The 23,630-nt window shown below is 43.5% G+C and overlaps 1 protein-coding gene across 1 annotated transcript; it reads right to left on the bottom strand.

The window, feature by feature from the left end:
* Nucleotides 1–1,498: 1,498 nt before the first annotated feature.
* Nucleotides 1,499–21,018, bottom strand: LOC126176424 (peptidoglycan-recognition protein SC2-like). Its single transcript, XM_049923580.1, has 3 exons — nucleotides 20,994–21,018; nucleotides 15,052–15,450; nucleotides 1,499–1,979 (listed from the first exon to the last, which is right to left on the bottom strand). The coding sequence occupies exons 1-3, from the start codon at nucleotides 21,016–21,018 to the stop codon at nucleotides 1,744–1,746; spliced, it is 660 nt and encodes a 219-aa protein (XP_049779537.1). The 3' UTR covers nucleotides 1,499–1,743.
* Between the last annotated feature and the right edge of the window lie 2,612 nt (nucleotides 21,019–23,630).

The raw sequence follows: 23,630 nt of genomic DNA, 5'->3' as shown, positions 1-23,630 counted from the left end.
TAATGTAAAGTAACTTCTACAGAACGTAACATTTCAGAGCAGGGTGTTCTGACGCTGGCCCGCAGGGTGCTGGCGGCCGTGCTGTTTGCTTGCCCTCGCACAGTTAGTACATAGAGGCCATGTGCCAGGCGGCCCCATTGCCCGTCCTCTGCGCTTGCGCTCGACCGCCCCGCCGCATTGCGTCTGCGTAAAGGTCGGGACACACATGTCCGGACCGTGTCCGTGCCGAGACACGTTCGAGTATCGGCCGTCACCCGGACAACGAAATACACCATTAAAACTAATGTAGCGGGCCCCACTTGACCGGGCCCTGCACGGGGAACGTCAACGGGCCGGGGCCGGGCCGGGCGGGATTCGCCGTGTTTAATTTTTCACGTGACGGACACGGCCTGACGGTAGAACTGTCTTGTGAGCTGTGCAACTGCGCAAGACTGTTCTGTGTACAAAACATGGATGTGGAACGACTAATAGAAGAAGTTCATAAGTTTCCTGTTCTTTACGATCAGGGAAGTGAAAACTACAGGAATATCGAGTACAAAGACAGAGTTTGTCATCAAGCTAAAAGAGGATTTTTTCAATTGTACAAGACTTTGAGGTGAAGCAACTCATGAATGACGTATCAGTCCATCAATTCACTCCATCATCCTCCAATTCCTCAGCACAATCTGTTTCAACACCATATCCTTCACCTGTGGAAAACGAGTCAACAGAACCTACACCGCAGCTTTTGGATCTGCAAAGGGATTCCCACAATTCGTATATAAATAACCAAAGCGATCATCCTCCAAGTTCCCCTGCATCCTCATCAGCTTCAGAAACTAATTCACTGAATAGTCCTCATTTGTTTTTCTTAGGGTAGTAGAAATTTAACTGTATTATTTACTAACTTATGTATTTATCTTTCAATTACCAAAGTAATAAAATAAAAATGCTGTCCTTAAAACTTCATATTTATTTGTGTTCTGTGTACTTTTCTTTAACCTACCTTAAAAAAACAGCCAGTCGTTCTTTCGGTGAAACTGATACTCTCCAGAAAGTGTCCTATTTTCTCAGTCTTGGTTCTAGTTTCTTTAAAAGTTCACAGAAGCTGTGCTGCGTCATCCTATAATATTCATAAAACTTAGTCTCAGCATCTATGGGATGAGAAAATAATTTTCGAAACTCTCCCTGTACCGGTCTTGTTTTCCAGGCACTGTGGATCCATAATTTTCTTCTTCTTTGCCTTGGTTCTTTTTGCTCTTCGTCTGAAGCAAGTGCTATAAGTCCTAATTCTATATTACGAAAATTAGTTAACATTTTTTACAGCTTTCACAAACAGAAACACAGATCATCGCGTCCGAGTCACTACAAGGAACAACAAAGACAGACGTGCCCCGGCCATGTGTGGCCCCTGCAGGAACGGACCGCAGCACGGCCGTCGCTCGTCCGACGCTAGGCCCTGACACGGCCCGGACGTGTGTGTCCCGACCTTAAGGCTTGGTGCTGCTCGTTCCCCCTACCCAGATGCCCATCAAGCTGTAACAGCTGTACAAGAGAACAGATAATAATCGCAATAGATTTGGTAAGCCTCCCTTTCATTCCAAAAATTATTATCTGAAATATATTTGCATTTTGCAGAATCTGACGATAGGGCAAATGTGCCTCAACGCACAATGAGAATTCACGTAATTCGCATGCTAAGAATGGGGTAGTTCCAGTTCCCTGTTAAGGGCAAGTCTTTGCAGGCGGCAGCGTGTGTGGAAGTCACGCCGACCCGCGGCTGTCTGCGGCCGGACACTCGCCGTCGACGCAGGGCTGCGGGTCCGCCGTCCAGTTGTGCAGCCGCTGCAGCCAGCCGTAGAGCGCGTCCCCCGGACACGTGGTGTTCCTGGCCTGGCGGTGGCCCAGCACCTCGAAGCCGGGCCGCAGCTCGCCCAGCGCCACGCCGCACCACATCAGCTGCTGCAGCGCCCGCAGGGCCGCGTCGTTGGGCAGTCGCTCTGTGGGGAAAAGACGAAACAGCATCCGAACTTGAGGGTCTCATACCTATACTGCATTGTCACATATGGTGCTTACGGAGAAAAAATGTTCACATGTATGTGAAATCTTATGGGACTTAACTGCTAAGGTTATCAGTCCCTAAGCGTACACACTACTAACCTAAATTATCGTAAGGACAAACACACACACACACATGTCTGAGGGAGGGAGGACTCGAACCTCCGCCGGGACCAGCCGCACATTCCATGACTGCAGCGCCTCAGACCGCTCGGCTAATCCCGCGTGGCGCTTACGGAGAGGTTAGGAGATCGACACAAGAATGGAAGCGACAGAGAACACCGTAAGATGACTTAAAAAAAGTGGAAAATGATTCAAGTAATAAAACATAGATTCGTTCAACTAGGCTGTTCGGGTATTTCCGGAACCGTTTAAGATATCGTAATTTTGAATTGCGAAAAGTCCTCCATAATCGACGTATACTTTCTTTTTATAGCTGTACTCGCTGAGTACGCGGCGTCGCCTGGAAATGTATTCACTCTAGTCTTCTTCTCCTCTCTCCTCCCCCCTCTCTCTGTCCAAGAGCTCCTCCACTCTCTGTTGATTTTCTACTTCCCCTGTATCCGTCTTCTCCCGTACCTCCAACTCAATCTTCCTCTTCCCCCTCTCTTTGCCAATTTCATCCTCTCCCTTCTGTCGGTCCGTGTCTGTCCTCCTCACCCCTGTTCAACATTTCCTCTTCCTGTTTCCTGTCCATTTCCCCCTCCCACTCACTCTGTTCGTCTCCCCTTCCCTTCCTCTCTATTTCTTCCACATTCTGTCTCTTTCCGTCGTCTACTCTTCACTTTTTGTGCCCGTTTTCTTCTCCTCCTCTCTTTGTCCATCTTCTCCTCCCCTGTCTATGTCGATATCCTCCTTTCCTCTCACTCTCTGACCATTTCCTCCATCCCTAACCCCCCTCCCCACCTCTCTCCTAACGTTATCACGCTCACTCCAGTGGTAGCTGGTGGTTCTTATACACACTGCATTTCTATCCAAATCATAATTAATATGTGTACCAAATATGGTTGAAATCGTTTCAGGTATTTATGATGATCTCTTTAACCACGGAATATGTCATAATGTTTGATATAAATTTAACATATTTTTTGCATATCTGTACGTATATTTCACCCGATTCACTAGCGAATTTCGCATATGTTTTACACATTTTACACTTAATTTACACGTATTTCACCTGTATCCCTAGCAAACTTCGCCCTGCAGTTTCATTTTCGCGCAGCTCAGCGTTCATGACGTCGTATCTTCTGAACTATGTGCTGTTAAGTTAGATAATTTTGCAGCTACATCCAGTGGTGTATGTGACTACCGTTACAAAATGTGTTGTGAACAGAAAGCATATTAAAAGATAATTCATTAAAGCGTCATACATTATGGGGCAATTTTTCACGCATCTTTGCCGTCGTTTCTCCTGAAATAGATCATTGTACACCCACCGGTCTTTTCCTTTTCTCCGTTCCTCTGATCATTCCTCCCCATCCCCCCCCCCCCCACACACACACACTTTCCTCTCCCTCCCCCACAGCATCTCGACACTGCATCTGGCAGCCTCATCTGGCTAACATCTAGTACCTGCACACTCCAACAGGAAGTGCTGACTCCTCTCCCCCCACCCGTATCTTGCTATCCCTCACCCTTTCCTGCCATATCCTGGACTGCTACTTGTATTCGATGTGTTGTACAATGGTCTGGTTTTTTTAGGTACGTTCAGTAACATATGTGTATGCTGTATACGAAATGTTCTGCGAATAGACTTCGCAGCAAAGAAGTAATAAATTAAAACGCCACGCATGAATCGACAGTTTTACAAGATTCTTAATATTTGGCGTCATAACTTCGGAATAATGTGTAGTACAATGATATATTTTAGCAGATACTTGTGAATACTATCTGCAAAAGTATCGCGAATACGATTATCGCTAAAAAAGTAGTAAATTAAAACATCATAATTCATTTAGCAGTTTTACTGCAAGAACAGCAAAAATGTAGTATACGATAAACTTATTTTTCTTTGATTATTTTGTGGCCGTTGTTGGTGAGAAAAGTTTCATAAATGTTTAAAATATGTGTGCAGAGTTTGAAGCAAGTCACTAAGTGCTCCCATTATCAAATACTGTGTGAATAAACTATGGGTATTCGCACGTCGTGGGCTACACTGCTTTTTCACCCCTACCCCCACCCATTTTTGACAGGTATGTGGTACTTGCTGCGACAGTGAGTGATATGTGTGCCAAGTTTCATTGAAATTGGTCGACTGGTTTAAGAGGAGATGTGGAACAAACATATATACATGTACATCAATTTTTATATGTTCCAAATCGCTGCGCAAAAGAACGGGATTCTTCGATGTTCATACCTCGTGTTCTATTAGTGACAGAAAGGTAGGGTCAACTGCCTTGGATAGCCTTGGGCTAGGGACCATTTGTATATGCAACAGGAGGAGATGACCTTAGTGTCGCTATCCTATAGTCCAAGGTCAAAGTGTGAATAGGACACACTTCCTCCTGCTTAGGTAAATGTAGCAAATCGCTATGTTCTTTTTGCATCTGATGTAGTGTACGATGGAGACGGTTCCTTCTAACACCAATTTTTTTTTTTCGCCGTCACCAGCGGACCAATAGCCAGTCGACAATTCCAAGACGGCTATACACAGAAAATCGCTGAAAGTTTTGAAATATATACCCAAGATTCCTATCTCGAAATACCATGAAACCGATTTCCAAAGTGACCATGATGGTGCACGTAAAATAAGCACGTAAAAGTTTTTAAATAAACTGCAGCCGTCATATCCTCTGATTTAAACTGACGGGTATACCCATGATGAATGAATGATGCATTTGCTTAAATTTTACGCGTGCAATGCGACAAAATTATATTACCTGTAGGCCTAAAAAATGTTGAAAACATGATTTTTGGTACCAAATCCCAACCGCGGATTCCGACAAGGCTGTGCGCAGCTTATGGCTCACCTTTTTTCGATATATTCCTAAGATCCCGATCTCGAAAACACTTAAATATTTTCTAGGTATCCTTATCTCTGTCCCAGATGCAGAGGTTCAAAATTTTCCTATTGGTACATGAAATATATACCCGTAGAAATTAAACAGATTGATTGATGACGCGTATATCCATGATAAACCCATGATTTAATTAAATAGACGGGTATGCCCCGAATCAATGCCCGAATGGGTGAATAAATGAATGAAGGAGCGAATGATACATTTTCTTAAATTCATGGACTATTCCTGAGGAAACCACAAAAAGGCGATTTTCACAATGTTTCCGTTGTCAGCATTTGGTCAAAACAGCTATCCACAGCAAATGCCTGTAATTTTTAGACTATATTTCTAAAATTCCAGTCTGTAACAACAATGAAAATTTTCTAGAAATCTATTTCCCATTTTAGAGATACAGAGGTTCAAAGTTATCCTGCCTGTGGGCGTAAAATACGCAAGTAAAATGCGATGTGAGGTGAAAATGTAGTTTATACAGCTACGTAGCATGGAGTAATATGATGTAAAGTGTCTCCGTTACCATCAGAATTGTTCTGGGAATTCCACGTTGTAGTGCTTGAAAAAATTACATAAAAATTTCCTGTGCACGTAAAATCCGATCTGAGGTGTAAAATTAGTTCTGCATTATTTCAATTCCACATAAGTAAATTATGAAAATTAGTGACCCATATGAGTTATATGAATGACATGCCCTGCCGTGGCAGGGAAAAGAAGGGTATTAGCGGAAAGATGCTTTTACAGCAGCACAGAAAACGCGAGTGTGCTTCTCTTTAGTAGACGATTCTGACCGAAACGTGGGGTATGAGCTGCCTCATTCTACCTTCCTTGGCATCTATAAAAATTTTACGGAAAATATCGGCATGAGAACATATTCGCGGTTTTTTATCCTGAGAGAGAAGTAGACAGCGGCAGAAGGAGACGGAGAAGTAATAAATACTGAAAAGTAACTGACAGTGGTTGCGATATAGAAAGAGCGAAAGAGACAATGACAGTGTGGAGAAAGAGAGGGACTCATTGGCAGTGGAGTATAGTAGACAGTGAGAGTACAGTGCTAGGGCGTCATGCCACGGACTGCGCGGCCACACCCGCCGGAGGTTCGAGTTCTCCCTCGGGCATGGATGTTTGTGTTTTTCTTAGCATAAGTTACTTTAAGTTTTAAGTTGTGTAAGTCTAGGGACTGATGACCTAAGCAGGTTGATCCCTTAGGATTTCACACACATTTTTGAACAGTGCTAGGAAAAGAGAGGAGACAGTGCCAGTGGGAGAGAAATAAAGAGAAGGAGAAAGTGGAAGTAGGTGAGAGTCAGTGATAATGACAGAGTAGATGGCAATGACAACGAAGAAGAGAGGGGTAATGGTAGTGAGAAGGCGCAGCAACATTGAGAAGGAATGGGTGGGATAGCAGCAGCAAGAAAATAGAAGAGGCAGAGAGTGACAGTGAGAGGACACAGTGTAGTGCTAAGACAGGAGGAAGGCGAGTATGGCTGAGAGACAGGAGGCTGTGGCAGTTGGAGGGCCACCATGAGATAATGACATTTAGTTGGGCCGAATGAGTGAATGGGAATGGGAGTGAATGGACGTGAGAGATTTACAAAAAAATGTTTCAAATGGCTCTGAGCACTATGGAACTTAACATCTGTGGTCATCAGTCCCTTTGAACCTACTTAAACCTAACTAACCTAAGGACATCACACACATCCATGCCCGAGGCAGAATTCGAACCTGCGACCGTAGCAGTCGCGCGGTTCCGGACTGCGCGCCTAGAACCGCTAGACCACCGCGGCCGGCAGGGATTTACAACCATGGTCTGGTGGGTGAGAACGAGTTAGAGTTAGGGCATCTCGTGGGAGTGAGAGATAAGTTGCATGTGAAAAAGAGCAGAACATTTTCGCATGCAAATCGTTTTGAAAAAATTTTTAAGGCGCTAAGGAATGGACAATGAGATAGCTGGTACCCCACTTTTCAGTCAGAGTCTTTTAACAAAGAGGAGCATATTCGCTTCTTTCACGCTCCTATAGGAACATTTTTCCGCTGGTAATATGTATGGATTAACTATGGAGATATTGGTATCAAATTTGCTTTTTCATACGGAATTGAACTAATTCTTACTGATATTATGGTAATTGCAAAACAGAAGAAATTAAAGGATTTTTACTCGTCGAAATCCAAGTCAGTTTCGGAGTAATTACAATATTTAGTACTTAGTATTTATCTATTTGGACATGAAACAGATTGCTGTCTCATGGGAATTAGTATCTTCATACTCAAATGTCACGTCGGATAAGAAGGAAAATACGTATTGCACCACCGCGATACCTATATAACAGATGCACAGACCTAATCTACCTGCATTGAATCTATGTCGTTCGTGTGTGCCAACTTATTGTTAGTTTGAAAATAAAAAAATTCCACAAGCCAAGAAAAACTAGATATGCTACTGCTTTACAGAGAATAAAGAACAAGCGTGCAAAGAACGGTGCGAATGAAATAAGTGTTAGGGTAGCTGCTGCTTATAGTTTACATGTTAGCTCCAGAGAAACTGCAAGTGCCTCTCGAATAAGTCATCCCACCGCCGTTCTCATTTTTTGCGTAAACAACAAGTTCCATCCGTATTGTGCGTCACATTACTAGCGGATTCACCAGCGCCACTGCAGAAGACATGTCACATTCTGTCGCTCTGTTCCGATACATCACGACAAGAGATTTTCCCTTCAAAGCCTTCTTTCTATCGACGAAACTACCTTTATAAATCATGGAAAACTGAAGATAAGAGTATATCGTGCTCGGCTGTTCTGAATCCGCAGGCAGGGAGGCTGAAAATCGGGGCCAACCGAGTGTGAACGTTTGGTGTTAAATTATTGGACACTGCATGATCGGTCTTTAAGGGGTAAAAGACCTGTACAGTTTCATATGGAAATGCTACCGGCTCTCTTAGTTTAAGTGGCACTTAAAATACCTAAATGTTTGTTGTATCAGTAAGCTACTCGCTTGTGACTGCGAAAGCACTCACGCAGCTCATTTCTGATTGCTGGATAGGACGTGAAACCATCGTCAGTAAGCCTGCATGTTCGTCTGATCTAATGTCAATGGACTTTTTTTTTCGGGGGTGAACTCAAAGGTGAAGCTTATGTAGAATATCCAACGAGCAAAAAAGATCTAAAAATGTAATTTGGCCTCATTTGCAATGATATCAAATGTACTATCACGCCCCCCCCCCCCCCCAGGAGTAAAGCTAAGAACCCACCTCTGTTGTTAATTCATCCGGTACAACACACTGGCCACCCTAGCTGTCGTATTCGCAGGATTGAAGGCACATCTAGAATTCAGTTAATCACAGGAGAAGCTCGATCTCGCAGACTATTAACATCAGACTACACCAAATACTTATTTAGTCCTCAGAAGCACTTAAAACGTCCATATAAGTAGAATGTTCAATAAAAATTACGAATTAAGCGACCTGGTGTCCGGTCGTGCTTGAACCATATTATGTCAGTGCAAATACGGCACAAAATTGCAAATGGTGTTTGCGAACTCATTCTCTATCTGTCTCCATATAGTCCTGTTAACTGGTATTTAAACAGTCCTGCTGCATTAGAGGAAAACCCAACGCTGCTGACGAGCGTGAACGGTAATTTGTGTTACTGACGTCTACATTTAACTTGTTGACAACATTTTCATCGTGTGCAAGTCTCTCCTCTTCAAAGCAGTATTATCGTGAAACAAAAGGCTGTCGTCCCCACGTACTTCCAGATACAAATTTCTGTTACTTACCTGATACGTCACATTAATAATGAGGAAAGTAAACATTCCGGGTGTGACTTAACTAGACATTTGAAGAAAATATGCTCTATTTGTAATTACTCCCGGTAAATGTTTACTCATATAACAAATTACAGAAATTCGCATTGCATTTTTAACAATCCATAAGAAGTTTGGAATAGCTCAGAATAAATTTGAAGCTTTGACAAATCTCATTGTGATGGGCACTTTTACTCGCAGCGACATATTGTATTGCTCCTCTTAGCGCATGACTACGTCCATAAATGAGGGCAGCAGACTCTACGATGCGACCTAGTATCTATTCTCGCCTGCATGAATCTATTCTATACAGCATAACTGAAAATCTAAAGACGTAACATCCGAATCTCTCAATTTATAAAATCGTGCTATCAGGACGAATCTACAGATTAACAAAAGGTTTTCCCCATAGTTATCTAGGAAGGATAGTCTCTATTGTCAGTGGAATGACCTCTAGCTGTTCAGTTAACGTGTTTCCTAAAATGTTTCAGTGTCATCCCAAGGTTGCTGTGCAGCCCCTAGACACATGACACATAAGATACAGAATGTGTTAGACTTCATCAAGAACACCCTGCACACTGCTTGTCACGCGCCAAGTGGATTATGAGTAAGGAGAGGTTTACATCGGTAAGACTAGTAAACCTGTAGCAATACGCATCCAGGAACACGAGCACTACATTCGACTTACATAGCACAAAAGTTCGACGGTGGTTGATCATCAGAAAGACCGCGAAGAGAAAATAAAATTCAGTGACACTTGTGTAAGACCAGGGAGGCCATTAAAACGTCCGAACAACATAAACAGAAAAGATGACCACAGCTTCTTCCACCCTCAGTACAAGCTGTCAGAGTCCATCAGGCCCTACTAGCAACTTAGGGTTGGACGAAGGCGGTACTAGTGGTCATCAGATAATGGTATTAGGAAAATGCAGATTTGGATGAAGAAGGCATTGATGGACAGACTCGAAAGTGACCAGTGAGAAACTGCTGCTACGTTTCCGATTTCCTACAAGAATACAACGAGAAAGGATCAAACCCTACCACCGTTCCTCATTTGCTGATGACTGATGTATCCACGCTTTATGTGATTGGGGATTTACTGTGTAGTTTTTACGAAAGCTTTCTTTATAATTTCTTATTTTAGGTTTTTGAACGATTTTAATAATATTTTAGTAATAATAATAGAGCAGTCACCAAAAATGATCAAGTTCAAGGCAACCGAACATGGGATATAGGACTCTTTGGAGGACTAAATAAGCCTGTAATAGCGTACTGTTAAGTTACTACCGTTATTACCGTTACTGTTTCGACTACTGTTACTAGTATGATTACTGGCCATGCTCCTTGTCAAATGTACTTAATCGTGTGAGTCATTTATGTGTTGTGACGTGAACGTCTTGAAAATATGTTGCAGAAAAGTATTTCATAGTGTTTTTGTGTTCTGAGAACTTGGAAATCTTAATCTTTGAAGACAGTGCCTCTGCCCAAGCTAGCACCTAATTACAAAAAGAAATTAATTCAATAAAGTCCAGAGCTAAAGGACTAAAGCAAACGATAAAAATACAGGGCTATTACAAATGATTGAAGCGATTTAATAAATTCACTGTAGCTCCATTCATTGACATATGGTCACGACACACTACAGATACGTAGAAAAACTCATGAAGTTTTGTTCGGCTGAAGCCGCACTTCAGGTTTCTGCCGCCAGAGCGCTCGAGAGCGCAGTGAGACAAAATGGCGACAGGAACCGAGAAAGCGTATGTCGTGCTTGAAATGCACTCACATCAGTCAGTCATAACAGTGCAACGACACTTCAGGACGAAGTTCAACAAAGATCCACCAACTGCTAACTCCATTCGGCGATGGTATGCGCATTTTAAAGCTTCTGGATGCCTCTGTAAGGGGAAATCAACGGGTCGGCCTGCAGTGAGCGAAGAAACGGTTGAACGCGTGCGGGCAAGTTTCACGCATAGCCCGCGGAAGTCGACGAATAAAGCAAGCAGGGAGCTAAACGTACCACAGCCGACGGTTTGGAAAATCTTACGGAAAAGGCTAAAGCAGAAGCCTTACCGTTTACAATTGCTACAAGCCCTGACACCCGATGACAAAGTCAAACGCTTTGAATTTTCGGCGCGGTTGCAACAGCTCATGGAAGAGGATGCGTTCAGTGCGAAACTTGTTTTCAGTGACGAAGCAACATTTTTTCTTAATGGTGAAGTGAACAGACACAATGTGCGAATCTGGGCGGTAGAGAATCCTCACGCATTCGTGCAGCAAATTCGCAATTCACCAAAAGTTAACGTGTTTTGTGCAATCTCACGGTTTAAAGTTTACAGCCCCTTTTTCTTCTGCGAAAAAAAACGTTACAGGACACGTGTATCTGGACATGCTGGAAAATTGGCTCATGCCACAACTGGAGACCGACAGCGCCGACTTCATCTTTCAACAGGATGGTGCTCCACCGCACTTCCATCATGATGTTCGGCATTTCTTAAACAGGAGACTAGAAAACCGATGGATCGGTTGTGGTGGAGATCATGATCAGCAATTCATGTCATGGCCTCCACGCTCTCCCGACTTAACCCCATGCGATTTCTTTCTGTGGGTTATGTGAAAGATTCAGTGTTTAAACCTCCTCTACCAAGAAACGTGCCAGAACTGCGAGCTCGCATCAACGACGCTTTCGAACTCATTGATGGGGACCTGCTGCGCCGAGTGTGGGAGGAACTTGATTATCGGCTTGATGTCTGCCGAATCACTAAAGGGGCACATATCGAACATTTGTGAATGCCTAAAAAACTTTTTGAGTTTTTGTATGTGTGTGCAAAACATTGTGAAAATATCTCAAATAATAAAGTTATTGTAGAGCTGTGAAATCGCTTCAATCATTTGTAATAACCCTGTAGTTCCAAATCATGGAGTTTTTTCTAAATAATAATTCGCAACGAAAAGTCAGAGACGTACCAAGCTTTCTTGAGAGCTGACTCGCAGCGACTGCAAGGGCATGATATATCCGACAGCCACCATTAACATTTCTAAATAATTTTGATACAAGACCATTCAAGATATTTAGTGTGAAATGCAGTATCTTTTACAGACTAGACTTTAAATACTAAGTGAGTTATTGCAGAACTGTGACTTTAGATAACTAGTTAGTGAAATAACACATGCTGTACAAAAAACAACTTTTTGTAAATCTGTGAAGTGAACAGGAAGGCAAATGATCTGTCAGATTATAAACTTGAGGCCTCATACAGAAGAAAGCATTAGTTCTGTAAAGAACTGAGCCACTTCCGGCTATAATAATGGATCTAAATTGCGTCTCTGAGATTCCATGAAGTCGGGTGGAAGCAACAAACATGACATTCATTCAGTCAAGAAGGGGCGGTGTCACGACCGATCATGGCTTATCTTCACTGGAGCAATAGACAACAGATCCGCATACGTTCGCCACAAGAAATCAATACAACAGACTTTCTCAATTCTTCCCATAACAACAGTAAATTTCTGTGGTAATGCACGATTATGGTGAAATATTATTGGATCCTCACCAAACACAGTACATCAGTAGACACTGGGAAAGGTTCTTCTACCGTGGCCTAAATGTCGATTTTATTCATTTAGTGACAGCTATTTCACTACGTGACATGACTCTACGCTTAGAAATCTTTGTCAGCTGTCTAAATAGTAAAAGTCTACGCACTTACAAATGGAAAAGGCTGATATTTAATAAAACTAATACTGAAGGCTATAAGGAAAATACGGGGCAGTATCAAAGCAGCACTGATGGCTGTAAAAGAAAGAGATGAAATAAATGGAGGGTTTGGTAAAGGACTTACAAGAAGCCACTGTGAAATAAAGGAATTAGGATACTAGAGACCTGGATAACAGTGATATTCATTGGTATATGTTGCTGAGTTTAGTTTTATGTGTGTCTCCAAGCTGATGTATCCTAAGAATGTCTTAATAACTATTGCATCCTACATTCATTTGAACCTGCTTACAGTATTCACGTCTATGTCTCCCTTTACAAATTTTATCATCCACACTTACACAACTGACTGTTCCTTGATGCCTCAGGATGTGTTCTGTCGACTGATCCCTTCTTTTAGTCAAGTTATTCTGTAATTTTTTCTCCAGTTCGATTTAGTACCTCTTCAACATATAATCTATCTGCCCGTCTAATCTTCAGCAGTTTTCTTCAGCATCACATTTCAAAAGCTCCTATTCACTTCTTATTTGTACTGCTTGTCGTTCACGTTTCGCTTCCGTACAAGGCTACAATCCATACAGATACTTTCAGAAAAGGCTTCCTAACACACTGCATTACATGGCAACAAATTCCACATTTTCATAAATACTTTTGTTGGTACTACCATTCTGCACTTTATATCTTTTCTGCTTCGGCCATCAACAATTATTATGCTGCCCAAATAGCAAAACTAATCCACTAGTTTCAGTGTCTTATTTCCTACTCTAATGTCCTTAGCATACCGTGATTTAATTGACTACATACAAAGTCTTCTCAAAACTCTCTACATTCCATTCAACAGACTTTCTAATTCCTTTGCCGTCTCTAAAAGAAATGCAGTGTCATTGGCAAACGTCAAGTTTTTATTTCTTCTCCCTGTAATTTCCGATCCAAATATCTCCTTGGTTACCTTTATTGCTTGCTCAGTGTAGAGATTAAAAAACATTGGGGATAAGCTACAAATCTGTCTCCCTTCTCAACGACTGCTTCCCTTTTACTTCCCGCGACTCCCGCAACTGCAGTCTGACTTCTGTGTAGGTCGTAAATAACCTTTCGCTCTCTGCATTTTGTACCTGCTACCTTCAAAATTAGAAACAATGTAATGGAGTCAATATTGACAAAATATTTCTCTAAACCTGCAAATGCCATAAGCATTGGTTGACTTTTCTTCAGGCTATCTTCTAAGATACACTGTGTGAACAAAAGTATCCGGACAACTGGCTGAAACTGACTTACAAGTTCGTGGTGCCCTCCATTGCTAATGCTTCAATACAATACGGTTTTGGCCCACCCTTAGCCTTGATGTAAGCTTCCACTCTTGCAGACATACGTTCACTCAGGTGCTGGAAGGTTTCTTGGGGAATGGCAGCCCATTCTTCATGAAGTGCTGCACTGAGGAGAGGTATCGATGTCGGTCGGTGTGGCCTGGCACGAAGTCGGCGTTCCAAAACATCCGAAAGGTGTTCTTTAGGATTCAGGTCAGGACTCTGTGCAGGCCAATCCAATACAAGGATGTTATTGTCGTGTAACCGCTCCGCCACAGGCCATGCATTATGAACAAGTGCTCGATGGAGTTGAAAGATGCAATCGCCATCCCCGTATTGCTCTTCAACAGTGGGAAGCAAGAAGGTGCTTAAAACATCAATGTAGGCCTGTGCTGTGATAGTACCACAAAAAGCAACAAGGGTGCAAGTCCCCTCCACACGATAACATCATCGCCACCGAATTTTAATGTTGGCACTACACACGATGGGAGATGACGTTCACCTTGCATTCATTCGCCATACCCACACCCTACCACCGGATCGCCACATTGTGTACCGTGATTCGTCACTCCACACAACGTTTTTCCACTGTTCAATCGTCCAATGTTTACGCTCCTTACACCAAGAGAGGTGTCGTTTGGCCTTTACCGGCGTGATGTGTGGCTCATGAGCAGCCGCTCGACCATGAAATCAAAGTTTTCTCACCTCCCGCCTAACTGTCATAGTACTTGCAGTGGATCCAGATGCAGTTTGGAATTCCTTGGAATTCCTGTGTGATGGTCTGGATAGATGTCAGCCTATTACACATCACGACCCTCTTCAACTGTCGGCGGTCTAAGTCCGTCAACAGACGAAGTCAGCCTGTACGCTTTTGTGCTGTACGTGTCCGTTCACGTTTCCACTTCACTGTCGCATCGGAAAAAGTGGACCCAGAGATGTTCAGGAGTGCGTAAATCTCGCGTGCAGACGTGACACTATTGACAGCCTATCACCTGACCACGTTCTAAGTCCGTAAGATCCGCGGAGCGCCCCATTCCGCTGTCTCAAGATGTCTAATGAGTACTGAGGTCGCTGATATGGAGTACCTGGTTGTAGGTGGTAGCACAATGCACCTAATATGAAAAACGTATTAGGAATGTGGAAGTTTTTCTGCAAGCTGTATTGATGGATATTTGATGACCACTACCTGAAAACTCCCCAATGATGCAGATGCCGATGCTCTGCTGATTGTAGCCGGGGGCGTGCGCTCCCTTGGCGTCCCAGCCTCGGCCCTCGTAGGCGTTGCCGTCTTCTCCGACGATGAAGCTGTACCCGATGTCGTCCCAGCCGTTGGTGTCCATGTGCAGGTCCTGGTAGGAGCGCACGATGGCGGCGCACGCCTCCTGGTCGTAGCAGTAGCCGCGGCTGGCGCCGCCGTGGTGCACCACCACGTACGGCACGGCGCTGGCCGTCATGTTGTCTGGGGGCGCCGTCGGCTCGCGAGCGCCCCACTCTGCGCGGCTCACGATGCGCGGGCAGCCGGCCTCACCGGGAGGGCTGGTCGGTTCTGGTGCTGCCTCAAGGAGGTGCTCGTCGACTGGGGCACCTGTACGGAAGTGATAACAGCCGTATGTCAGAGCGTTTAGCGAATCGGAAATTAAATTTCTTTCTGTCGATCTCGCAGGAATTCCAGAACGTCTACTCTGCAGACAGCTGTGGAGTTCATGGCAGAGGGCCCTTCTCATTGATCCTTCCCATTCCATTCAAGGATGGATCGCGGGATAAATGATGGCTATGATGGCTTAGACGCCTGTATGCCAGCTGTAATTAACCTTTTCTTAATCCCTATAGGAGTTACATGTAGAAGGTTCTGGTGTACATCAAAAGTATCCACAGACATATCACTGGACATTTATCCCCCCCCCTCCCCATCGGGCATGGGTGTGTGTCTTGTCCTTAGCGTAAGTCAATTTAAGTTGGTTTAATTAGTGTGTAAGCTTAGGGACTGTTAGCCTTAGCAGCTTGGTCCCATAGAACTTGCCACAAATTTCCAAATTACTGGATATTTCAATGGGAAGTTTCTACCATTCACGACTGACGGCTTGATCTCTGCCAGGGACGCACATTCCAAGTGGTAGAGACGCCTGAGAGGCGTTGCGAATCACAGTTTGGTTTACTGCTAAAACGTCGAGAGCGTACGGTCCTAGAAGCGTCAAGCAAAACACAACCTCCTTCTAGCACACCTCGTGGGAAGACCATGAGCACAAAATGAGATCCGACCCGACACCGAAGGTCTACCAACAATTGTTCTTCTCCGCAGCATTCACTATTGTAATGTAAAACGGGGGAAGTGACAGTTTTACACATTATACAGTGCACCACAGACCATAAGGTCACTTGCGAGTATATTACGTAGATACCGGTAGTGTCGCGCTGTGGTGAGAAAGACACCTGATGTGGTGCCATGCTTTACAGTCGAAGTCGGTCATGTTGTTAGGAAACAAGTATTTGGGGCAATGGAGGAGTCTCACATTGCAGTCGTTCTACTCCACTGGTTTCCAGGCTTTCCCAGAGTATTATCCCGGCACAAAATCGAGGATCAGCCGTTGCACCAATGAAGTTTGGCTTCATACTCAACATAAGAAAAACAAAAGGAAGCACTACTGATTTTAGAAAGACAGAGGAAGTTATTAGGAAATTGAACAACAGTAATTAAGAAGCAGTGCAGAAATAAACGATCATGTAGAAAAAGTTACGGACAGAATGAGGAAAGGTATACTACTTTTTTATGGGCACAGCGGTGGAATGTGTCCAAACATAACCAAAAGTAAAGTTGTACAGTGTTTTGACACACTACAATTGGAAATTTAACAAAGACCTAACATAAATTGCCATAAACAAACAAGAAAATGAAGACAGTACAAAATTTATGAGCCGTAAATTTTCCATAATAAATAATTTCAAAAACAAAGTGAACAAAATGTACGGCAGAACAGAGGAAAGAAAAATGTGAACTGGTAAAGAAGTATTGGAGAAAAGGTATCGCATATTTAGAGGCTTAGACATGCTCGTTAGTAGGATTTTAGGTGAAGATGAAGAACGAGCCAAGTGGTAAATACTACTTAGTCAACGTTCAAATGTTTCTACTTACCTCTTTCAGATTTTACTAAACCAATAAATAATGAGCTCATAAGAAGACTGGTTCTTATTTATAACAACTGCTTTTTTCCCTCTCTCATGTCGCTGTGTATTGGCCAATGCATATCGTAAGTAGTGCTTCAATTCATACGGTTCTCCGACCTTCCATATTCTTCGTTGCTGCCATAATCTACTTTCACACCTGCAAACTGTAGCCATCGGAATCGACATTCTTTACGGTATTTCCGAAAATAAAGTATACCAGCCATGGACGGTTCACCACGAAAATTCATCAAAGATGATACCCCCTGCGAAAAGGTTACAGATAGCATTTCCAGGACAATATTGCTTTTACAAGAGCAAAGAATCCTACTCTGCAACGTAATTCCCTAACGCACACTGCTGGAGTTGTGAATCGACTCTGTTGGAACTCTGATAACGAATTTCATCACCAGTAATTTGTCAGTAAGTGGGCGAGAGGTCTTAGCGAAATGAAAAGGCAATCAAACGCATTTGGTTCAGACCCCTAGAAAGGTACATTTACTCTTCCCACCACCCGCCCCCCCCCCCTGTCCATCCCCAGAGGTGGTTAAACCACCAGGGTGCGAACAACTATCCCAATCGTCAAACAAGTGTCTCAAGTTATCTGTATCACACAGATGACTGTGGCAAGTGCTGTTGCTGTGGCGTTTTGTATTGTGTTTTAGCTGTGATGTTCTGGATGAAAGCAAGGGAGAGGGTGAAATAACGTATACGCCGTGGCCCACTGCTCTCGAAGAGATTGTAATCGGGCTTTACACCTTCAACCGATTTCTGGATAACCATCAGTAGTGTGACATGTCTTCACTCCATCAAACCCAGTACAGTGATTTGGAATTTAGCCCTGGACTTCGAAGGGAGGAGGAGGACGACGAGATTAGTGTTTAAAGTCCCGTCGACAACGAGGTCATTAGAGACAGAGCACAGGCTCAGGTTAGGAAAGAATGGGGAAGAAAATCAGCCTTGGCCTTTCAAAGGAACCGTCTCGGCGTTTGCCTGAAGCGATTTAAGGAAATCACGGAAAACCTAAATCAGGATGGCCGGACCCGTATTTGAACCGTCGTCCTCTCGAATGCGAGTCTATTGTGCTAACCACTGCTTCACCTCGCTCGGTTCTGGACTTTGGACGGTAGTCTGGTGATCAATTATGTTTCACTGAGACCTCTGGTAGGCTTACTAACCAAACATTGGTGATGATAAATTTTTGCCAGGTTCGAATAGCCCACCTCAGACTCGACCGCCAAAGCCAGGTTGGGCGTCAGAAAATTATACTTCAGTGAAGGATGCTGTGCTTTATGAGAAACAATATTTTATCCTAATTACATCTGAAACCGTCTTTGTTGACGCTTAGATCCTTATTAGTGCTATTGACGGAATCAAACCTTGACTCCTGTCTTTCGTGGACACTGCTGCATAAAATCAGTCATTCACCCACGACTGGCACAACCTTGATGTGACGAGAGTAAAATTTTCCCTCTGTCGCGGAGTGTGCGCTGATATGAAACTTCCTGGCATGTGAAAATGGTGTTCCGGACCGAGACTCAAACTCGGGATCTTTGCCTTTCTACCGATTGAGCTACTCACAGCTTCAATTCCGCCATTAAGGCAAAGGTCCCGAGTTCGAGTTTCGGTCTGGCGCAGAGTTTTAATCTGCCAGGAAGTTTGAACTCTTATGTCAGCTTACAGGTCAACTTAACAGGGGCTCTTTCCAATTACTTCGTAACTCCTCAGGCGTTTTCCACCGATGCTGTTGTACCATCAAAATACGAAGAAAGGTGTTCCAATAAGCGTGTCGTCTTTACTTCACAGTGAGTTGACAGCGTACTATGCAGCAGACTGAATATTTGTAAAACTTAATACGACATGTTTGAGTCTCAGGTTCAACTTTCCGAAAGCTTAGAGATTTTTCTCTTTCTTTATTAAACGAACAATAAGTTTCACTGTTTCACTTTAAAACTATAATACCACCAACTACTATAAGATCACACTCCTCTCTTGTAATTTTAATGTCAATAAGACGTTGAGCTATGATCTTATTTCCCACTCATGAGTACGTAAATAGCTCATGGTACAAAGACTGTATCGAAAATATATTGACGAACTTTCGGACTGATTCCTCATAGCAAACAATGAAAATAAAGCAATTGTATGAAAAGGGATAGATTACTGATTTTTAAACGTAGAATTTTGTATACTGAAATTATTCGCTTTGTCAAACTCAAATAGACTCATTGAAATTGCAGGAAATATCAGCCTTCTGATTCTACGTATTGATGAATTTGCTGTAGAACGTAGCACCCTTTGAAAGACCCCAACAGAAGCTGAATTCCTGTTGACGGTTGTAGCATACCTATTGTAATTTCCGTACATTGTACGTAGGAGGGTGATTGTTTCTAACTTGATCTCATATTTTAAGGAGAGAAAAGCACAGTAGCATGATAGCAATCGAGAAAATTTGGCTCTTAGTACGCAGTTAGGCCTTCTGAAATCACAGCTTTGAAACCATCACGACGCGCGGGGCTGCCGAGCGGCCTAGGTAGGCGCCAGGTCACGTTCCGCTCCCCCCCCCCCCCCTCCCCGCCCACAGCGGTTCGAGTCCTCCCTCGGGCACTGGTGGTGTGTGTGTTGTCCTTAGCGTAAGTTAGATTAAGTAGCGTGTAAGTTAAAGGACCGATGACCTTCCAAATTTCCAAACCATCTTGCGCTCTGTTTATTAGTCGCTCCGCCCCAGTACAGGCGCCTGATGCCCCAGCTCGGAACACAGAACAGCCAGGTAACAACAAGAGCCCTCCTATTCGAGGGACGTTGAAGGCGAAGGAAGAGGAGGGGCAACCGGACACATCCGCCCAACGCGTTTTCGAATCTTCTTCGAGAGTGCATGTTATTCTACACGAAACACACTATGTAATACGAGTACGTAACATGTCAGTCTCGCGCAATACCCTCAATATTATTTTAACTGTTTTCTCTTTCTGATATTCTGCAGCTATATATACGCCCCAAAATCAGAAACCTAAGCAGCTGAAAAATTATTATGATATTAAAGTCATGATTATAGATCTGCAATTTAATGACGGCAATCACTTTGAAGAATAGCTCAACTCCTGCAAATAAATTTCACTTTAACAGTGCCGGCCTTAAAATTCAAAGAATGTAAGGAACAACAGCGATGTTAATAATTAAATGATGCTGCGCTACATCCATAATGACACACTCATTTATTCCAGTGATTTACACCGAATTTGTGAATCTAAAGAAAGAAATATTCAAAGCAAAGACGTCTCAGGCACCAGCTACTAGTTATAAATAGCGCACTTCGGCACAGTGAGCGAAGCATGTTATCAATGTCAAAGTCTTATTCCATAAATCTCTTATTCACTTCATTATACAGTAATTCGCTCTCGGGTACTCAGCGGCTGCAGTGGTGCGGAGCGACTGACTGCGGGTCCGCGCCCACCTCTAAGAGCTATACTTTCAGAAAGTCATAAGTACGAACTCTCCGGATTATGGACCAAACTTTCACCAGGGGTCGGTTGCTGTGGCTGATACTTGAAAGCGTGCTTTTTTCTCCTTAAAATGAGGTCATGTTGGTCATGTTTCCCTGTCAGGAGAGTAATAATGTGCTTAATTGCCATATTACCGTGATTAGTTCTTCCTTTTGTTAGTGAGGAAATTGCAGTTCCGGTATAATGGCTGTCCGATTCGCCCAGTGTAAGAATAAACTTTCCTTGTCCATGTGTCATTAAGTTTTCTGTAAGCAACTGCGCATCTTTCTCCGCTAAGAAGGGTGCTGGTACTTTTTGAAGTATGTGAACCTAATACATCTAGGGCTAATACTTCTAGGGATCTTCAGAATTAATGAAAATCAGTGACGTTACAAAGTACTCCCACGTAGGGATCAATTCTATCATTGTTATTATTACTGCTGTACGTTGGAAAAACCAGTGTGGTAACTTGATTTTAGGTACTGACTTTTTACTTCCCTGTTCATTGCCATTTCCGAGTATAGTATTACGGAAATTACGTATTAACTTGTGAGAAGAAAGCCTAAATTACTGTGGAATACATTGGAAAATACACCGTAGGAAATTTAATCTATTGATGCAATCAGCTTATAAATCAAACTTTTGGTATTATTGGTATGCAATAGAGCAGTAGAATTCAGGGTGTTGCATTGCAGCCATGTTCACCATTGTTCCGAAGGGCGAGAAGGGAAACATCAGAGTAAGCGTCAGAAATGTTGACGTGGGCGTAAGTTGTCTCATGGAGAGGAGCTAAATGACTTCTCGGTCCTTCTAGAAGGTTACACTACCGTCAGAACTAAAGAGTAAGACTGGGTTTGAAGAAAACAAACATACCCCTGGGGCTGCAGGGAGGGACGCATCCCTGTTTCTGAAGGGGGATACACGAAGTAAAACGTCAGTAAAAGTTTGGATAAGAAATACACACATACCAAAATGCTAGTAATTTTGGTGGCTCGGGTGGTCTATCTCAGTGCTGTAATAAACTGCTTTGTTAGTGTATCTGTTCACGCACACGACCCAGTATCATTAATGTTACCACCGTCTATGTTCGACGTCAAAGTGAAATTACCACACAGAGACGGCATGTGGCAGCATTGGCAATGGAGGGTATATACAGCTCGTAGAATAGACGTGGACAACATCGCAGTCGCGGCGTAACGCGGAAACGGAGTGATTTATCTGACGACCAAAAGAGTATGAGTATTGGCTTTCGGGCCAATGGTAGAAGCATTTCCGAAACGTCTAAGTCTGTGAACAGTTCACATGCCGCCGTCTTCAAGGTACATCACGCACAGCAAGACGGCGCTGTCGAAAACTGACGCCGAGGCATCAGTGGTGTACCATGGGCCATAGATGACAGTGGTAAGCGATTGCTGCGGAGATATGTAAGGGCAAATAACGTGCAACTGTTGAGCAACTGACTGCCCCGATGAACCAATGGGCTACTAGGGGCTATCAACAGTGTCTCCACAAGCGACCGTTCAGCGAACGTTGCTACATATTGGCTTCTGCAGCTGGCTACTGGTTAATACTCTCATTTTGATGCTGTTCATTGGCGACGAAGGCTTGAATTTGCACGCCAGTACCGCAACTGCACGTCCACTGGGTGGCGAAAAGTGGCCTTTTCAGATGACTGACGTCCGTTGGCGTGTATGATGTGTAACGTCTGAGAGCGAACATCCTGCACAATCGTCGGAAGGTTCCAGGGCGGAGGGTGGAGCCTCATGGTACGGAGGCTGTTATCGTGGCATTCCCAGGGCGACCTCGTCATATTGAGAAGCGCCATGGATGAGGTATGCTACTATCATTTGGGACTATGTCCACCCATGCCTGCAGTTTATTATTACTTGGCACGATGGCACTTACCCTAGGACGATGCAACGTGTCACACGGCTCGCAATGTACTTGACTAGTTCGAAGAGCACCAGGACGAGTTTACCGTACTCCCTGGCTACCAGACTCACCAGATTTAAACCCAGCATCTGTGGGACTAGCTCGATCTGGCTGTTAACGCCATGGATTCTCCACGAGAAACCGAGCGAAGCAGGCTATGGTATGGCTCCACAATCCTGTCCGTACCTTCCAGAGCCTCACTGACTCTCTTCCTACATATCTCGCAGCGGCACACGCTGCAAAACGTCGTTATTCAGGCTTTTGACAGGAGGTCACATGAATGTGAGTGGAAGCTTAGGAAGCGATTGTACATGTTTTCTGCCATATCATAACTCTCGGCAGCAGTCAAGGCTATCTTCGTTGGCATTTAAAACTGCTGACTATTGGTAATGGAGGGAGATTTTGTACGCAGGGAACATCAGATTGCAGAATCTTCGGGAGCTTGCCCGAATGCGCGGAAAGCCGAGTCATCCAGTGCTGCAGATCCGATAAGCGCGGCCAGCTGACGTCGTCAAACAGCGTCTGCATCGAGTGAAGGTGACTACTTCAGAGGTTATACTAAACGTACCTGCTCACTGTCAAAGTCATTCGTGTTTCAGTGCTTTCCTATCTGCTCGTAACCACTTCCTAATCTGTTGATTTGTTAGTTACAATGAAGAATGCAGTTTTAACTTCAACGCCTGTGTCTGGTTATATTTCGGTCAGCTAAAATTCGCAACATGTTTCTGTCCAATACAAGACATCATCTCTCTCTTCCTGTTTGAGCTAACCGAAGTGAACAGCTGACGCCCTCTTCTTCTTACACGGATGCACAAGAATCCCGTTCTTGTTACTACCTAAAAATGTTTAGATATCTTCTAAGTGATAATACAGTATAGATGGTAACTATAACGATATTTAAACAGTAGAACCTAGGAAGTTCATAATGCCATAATGTTTTAGTTTTCTTGTTCCATGAGTTACAGCAGTGGGACCCATGTGTGCAATGTAATTTAATCTGCTAGTGCAGGAATATGTATCTTTTCGTATCTGTGGTGTACAAATAAGGCTAGGGAATTAAATCACAAATTATGTAATTAATTTCACCGTGAAACAATTTACGAGGGCTTGCTGAAAAGTAAAGACTCTGAATTATTCACGTGAAAACTACACAGACATTTTAACTAAAACAAACGTTAGTTACATTCTAAAA

The sequence above is a fragment of the Schistocerca cancellata genome, chromosome 3 (assembly GCF_023864275.1).
Source record: "Schistocerca cancellata isolate TAMUIC-IGC-003103 chromosome 3, iqSchCanc2.1, whole genome shotgun sequence".
In the NCBI taxonomy this organism is placed as follows: domain Eukaryota; kingdom Metazoa; phylum Arthropoda; class Insecta; order Orthoptera; family Acrididae; genus Schistocerca; species Schistocerca cancellata.
Note: the sequence above shows the minus strand (reverse complement) of the source record. Positions and strands in the feature narration are given on the sequence as shown.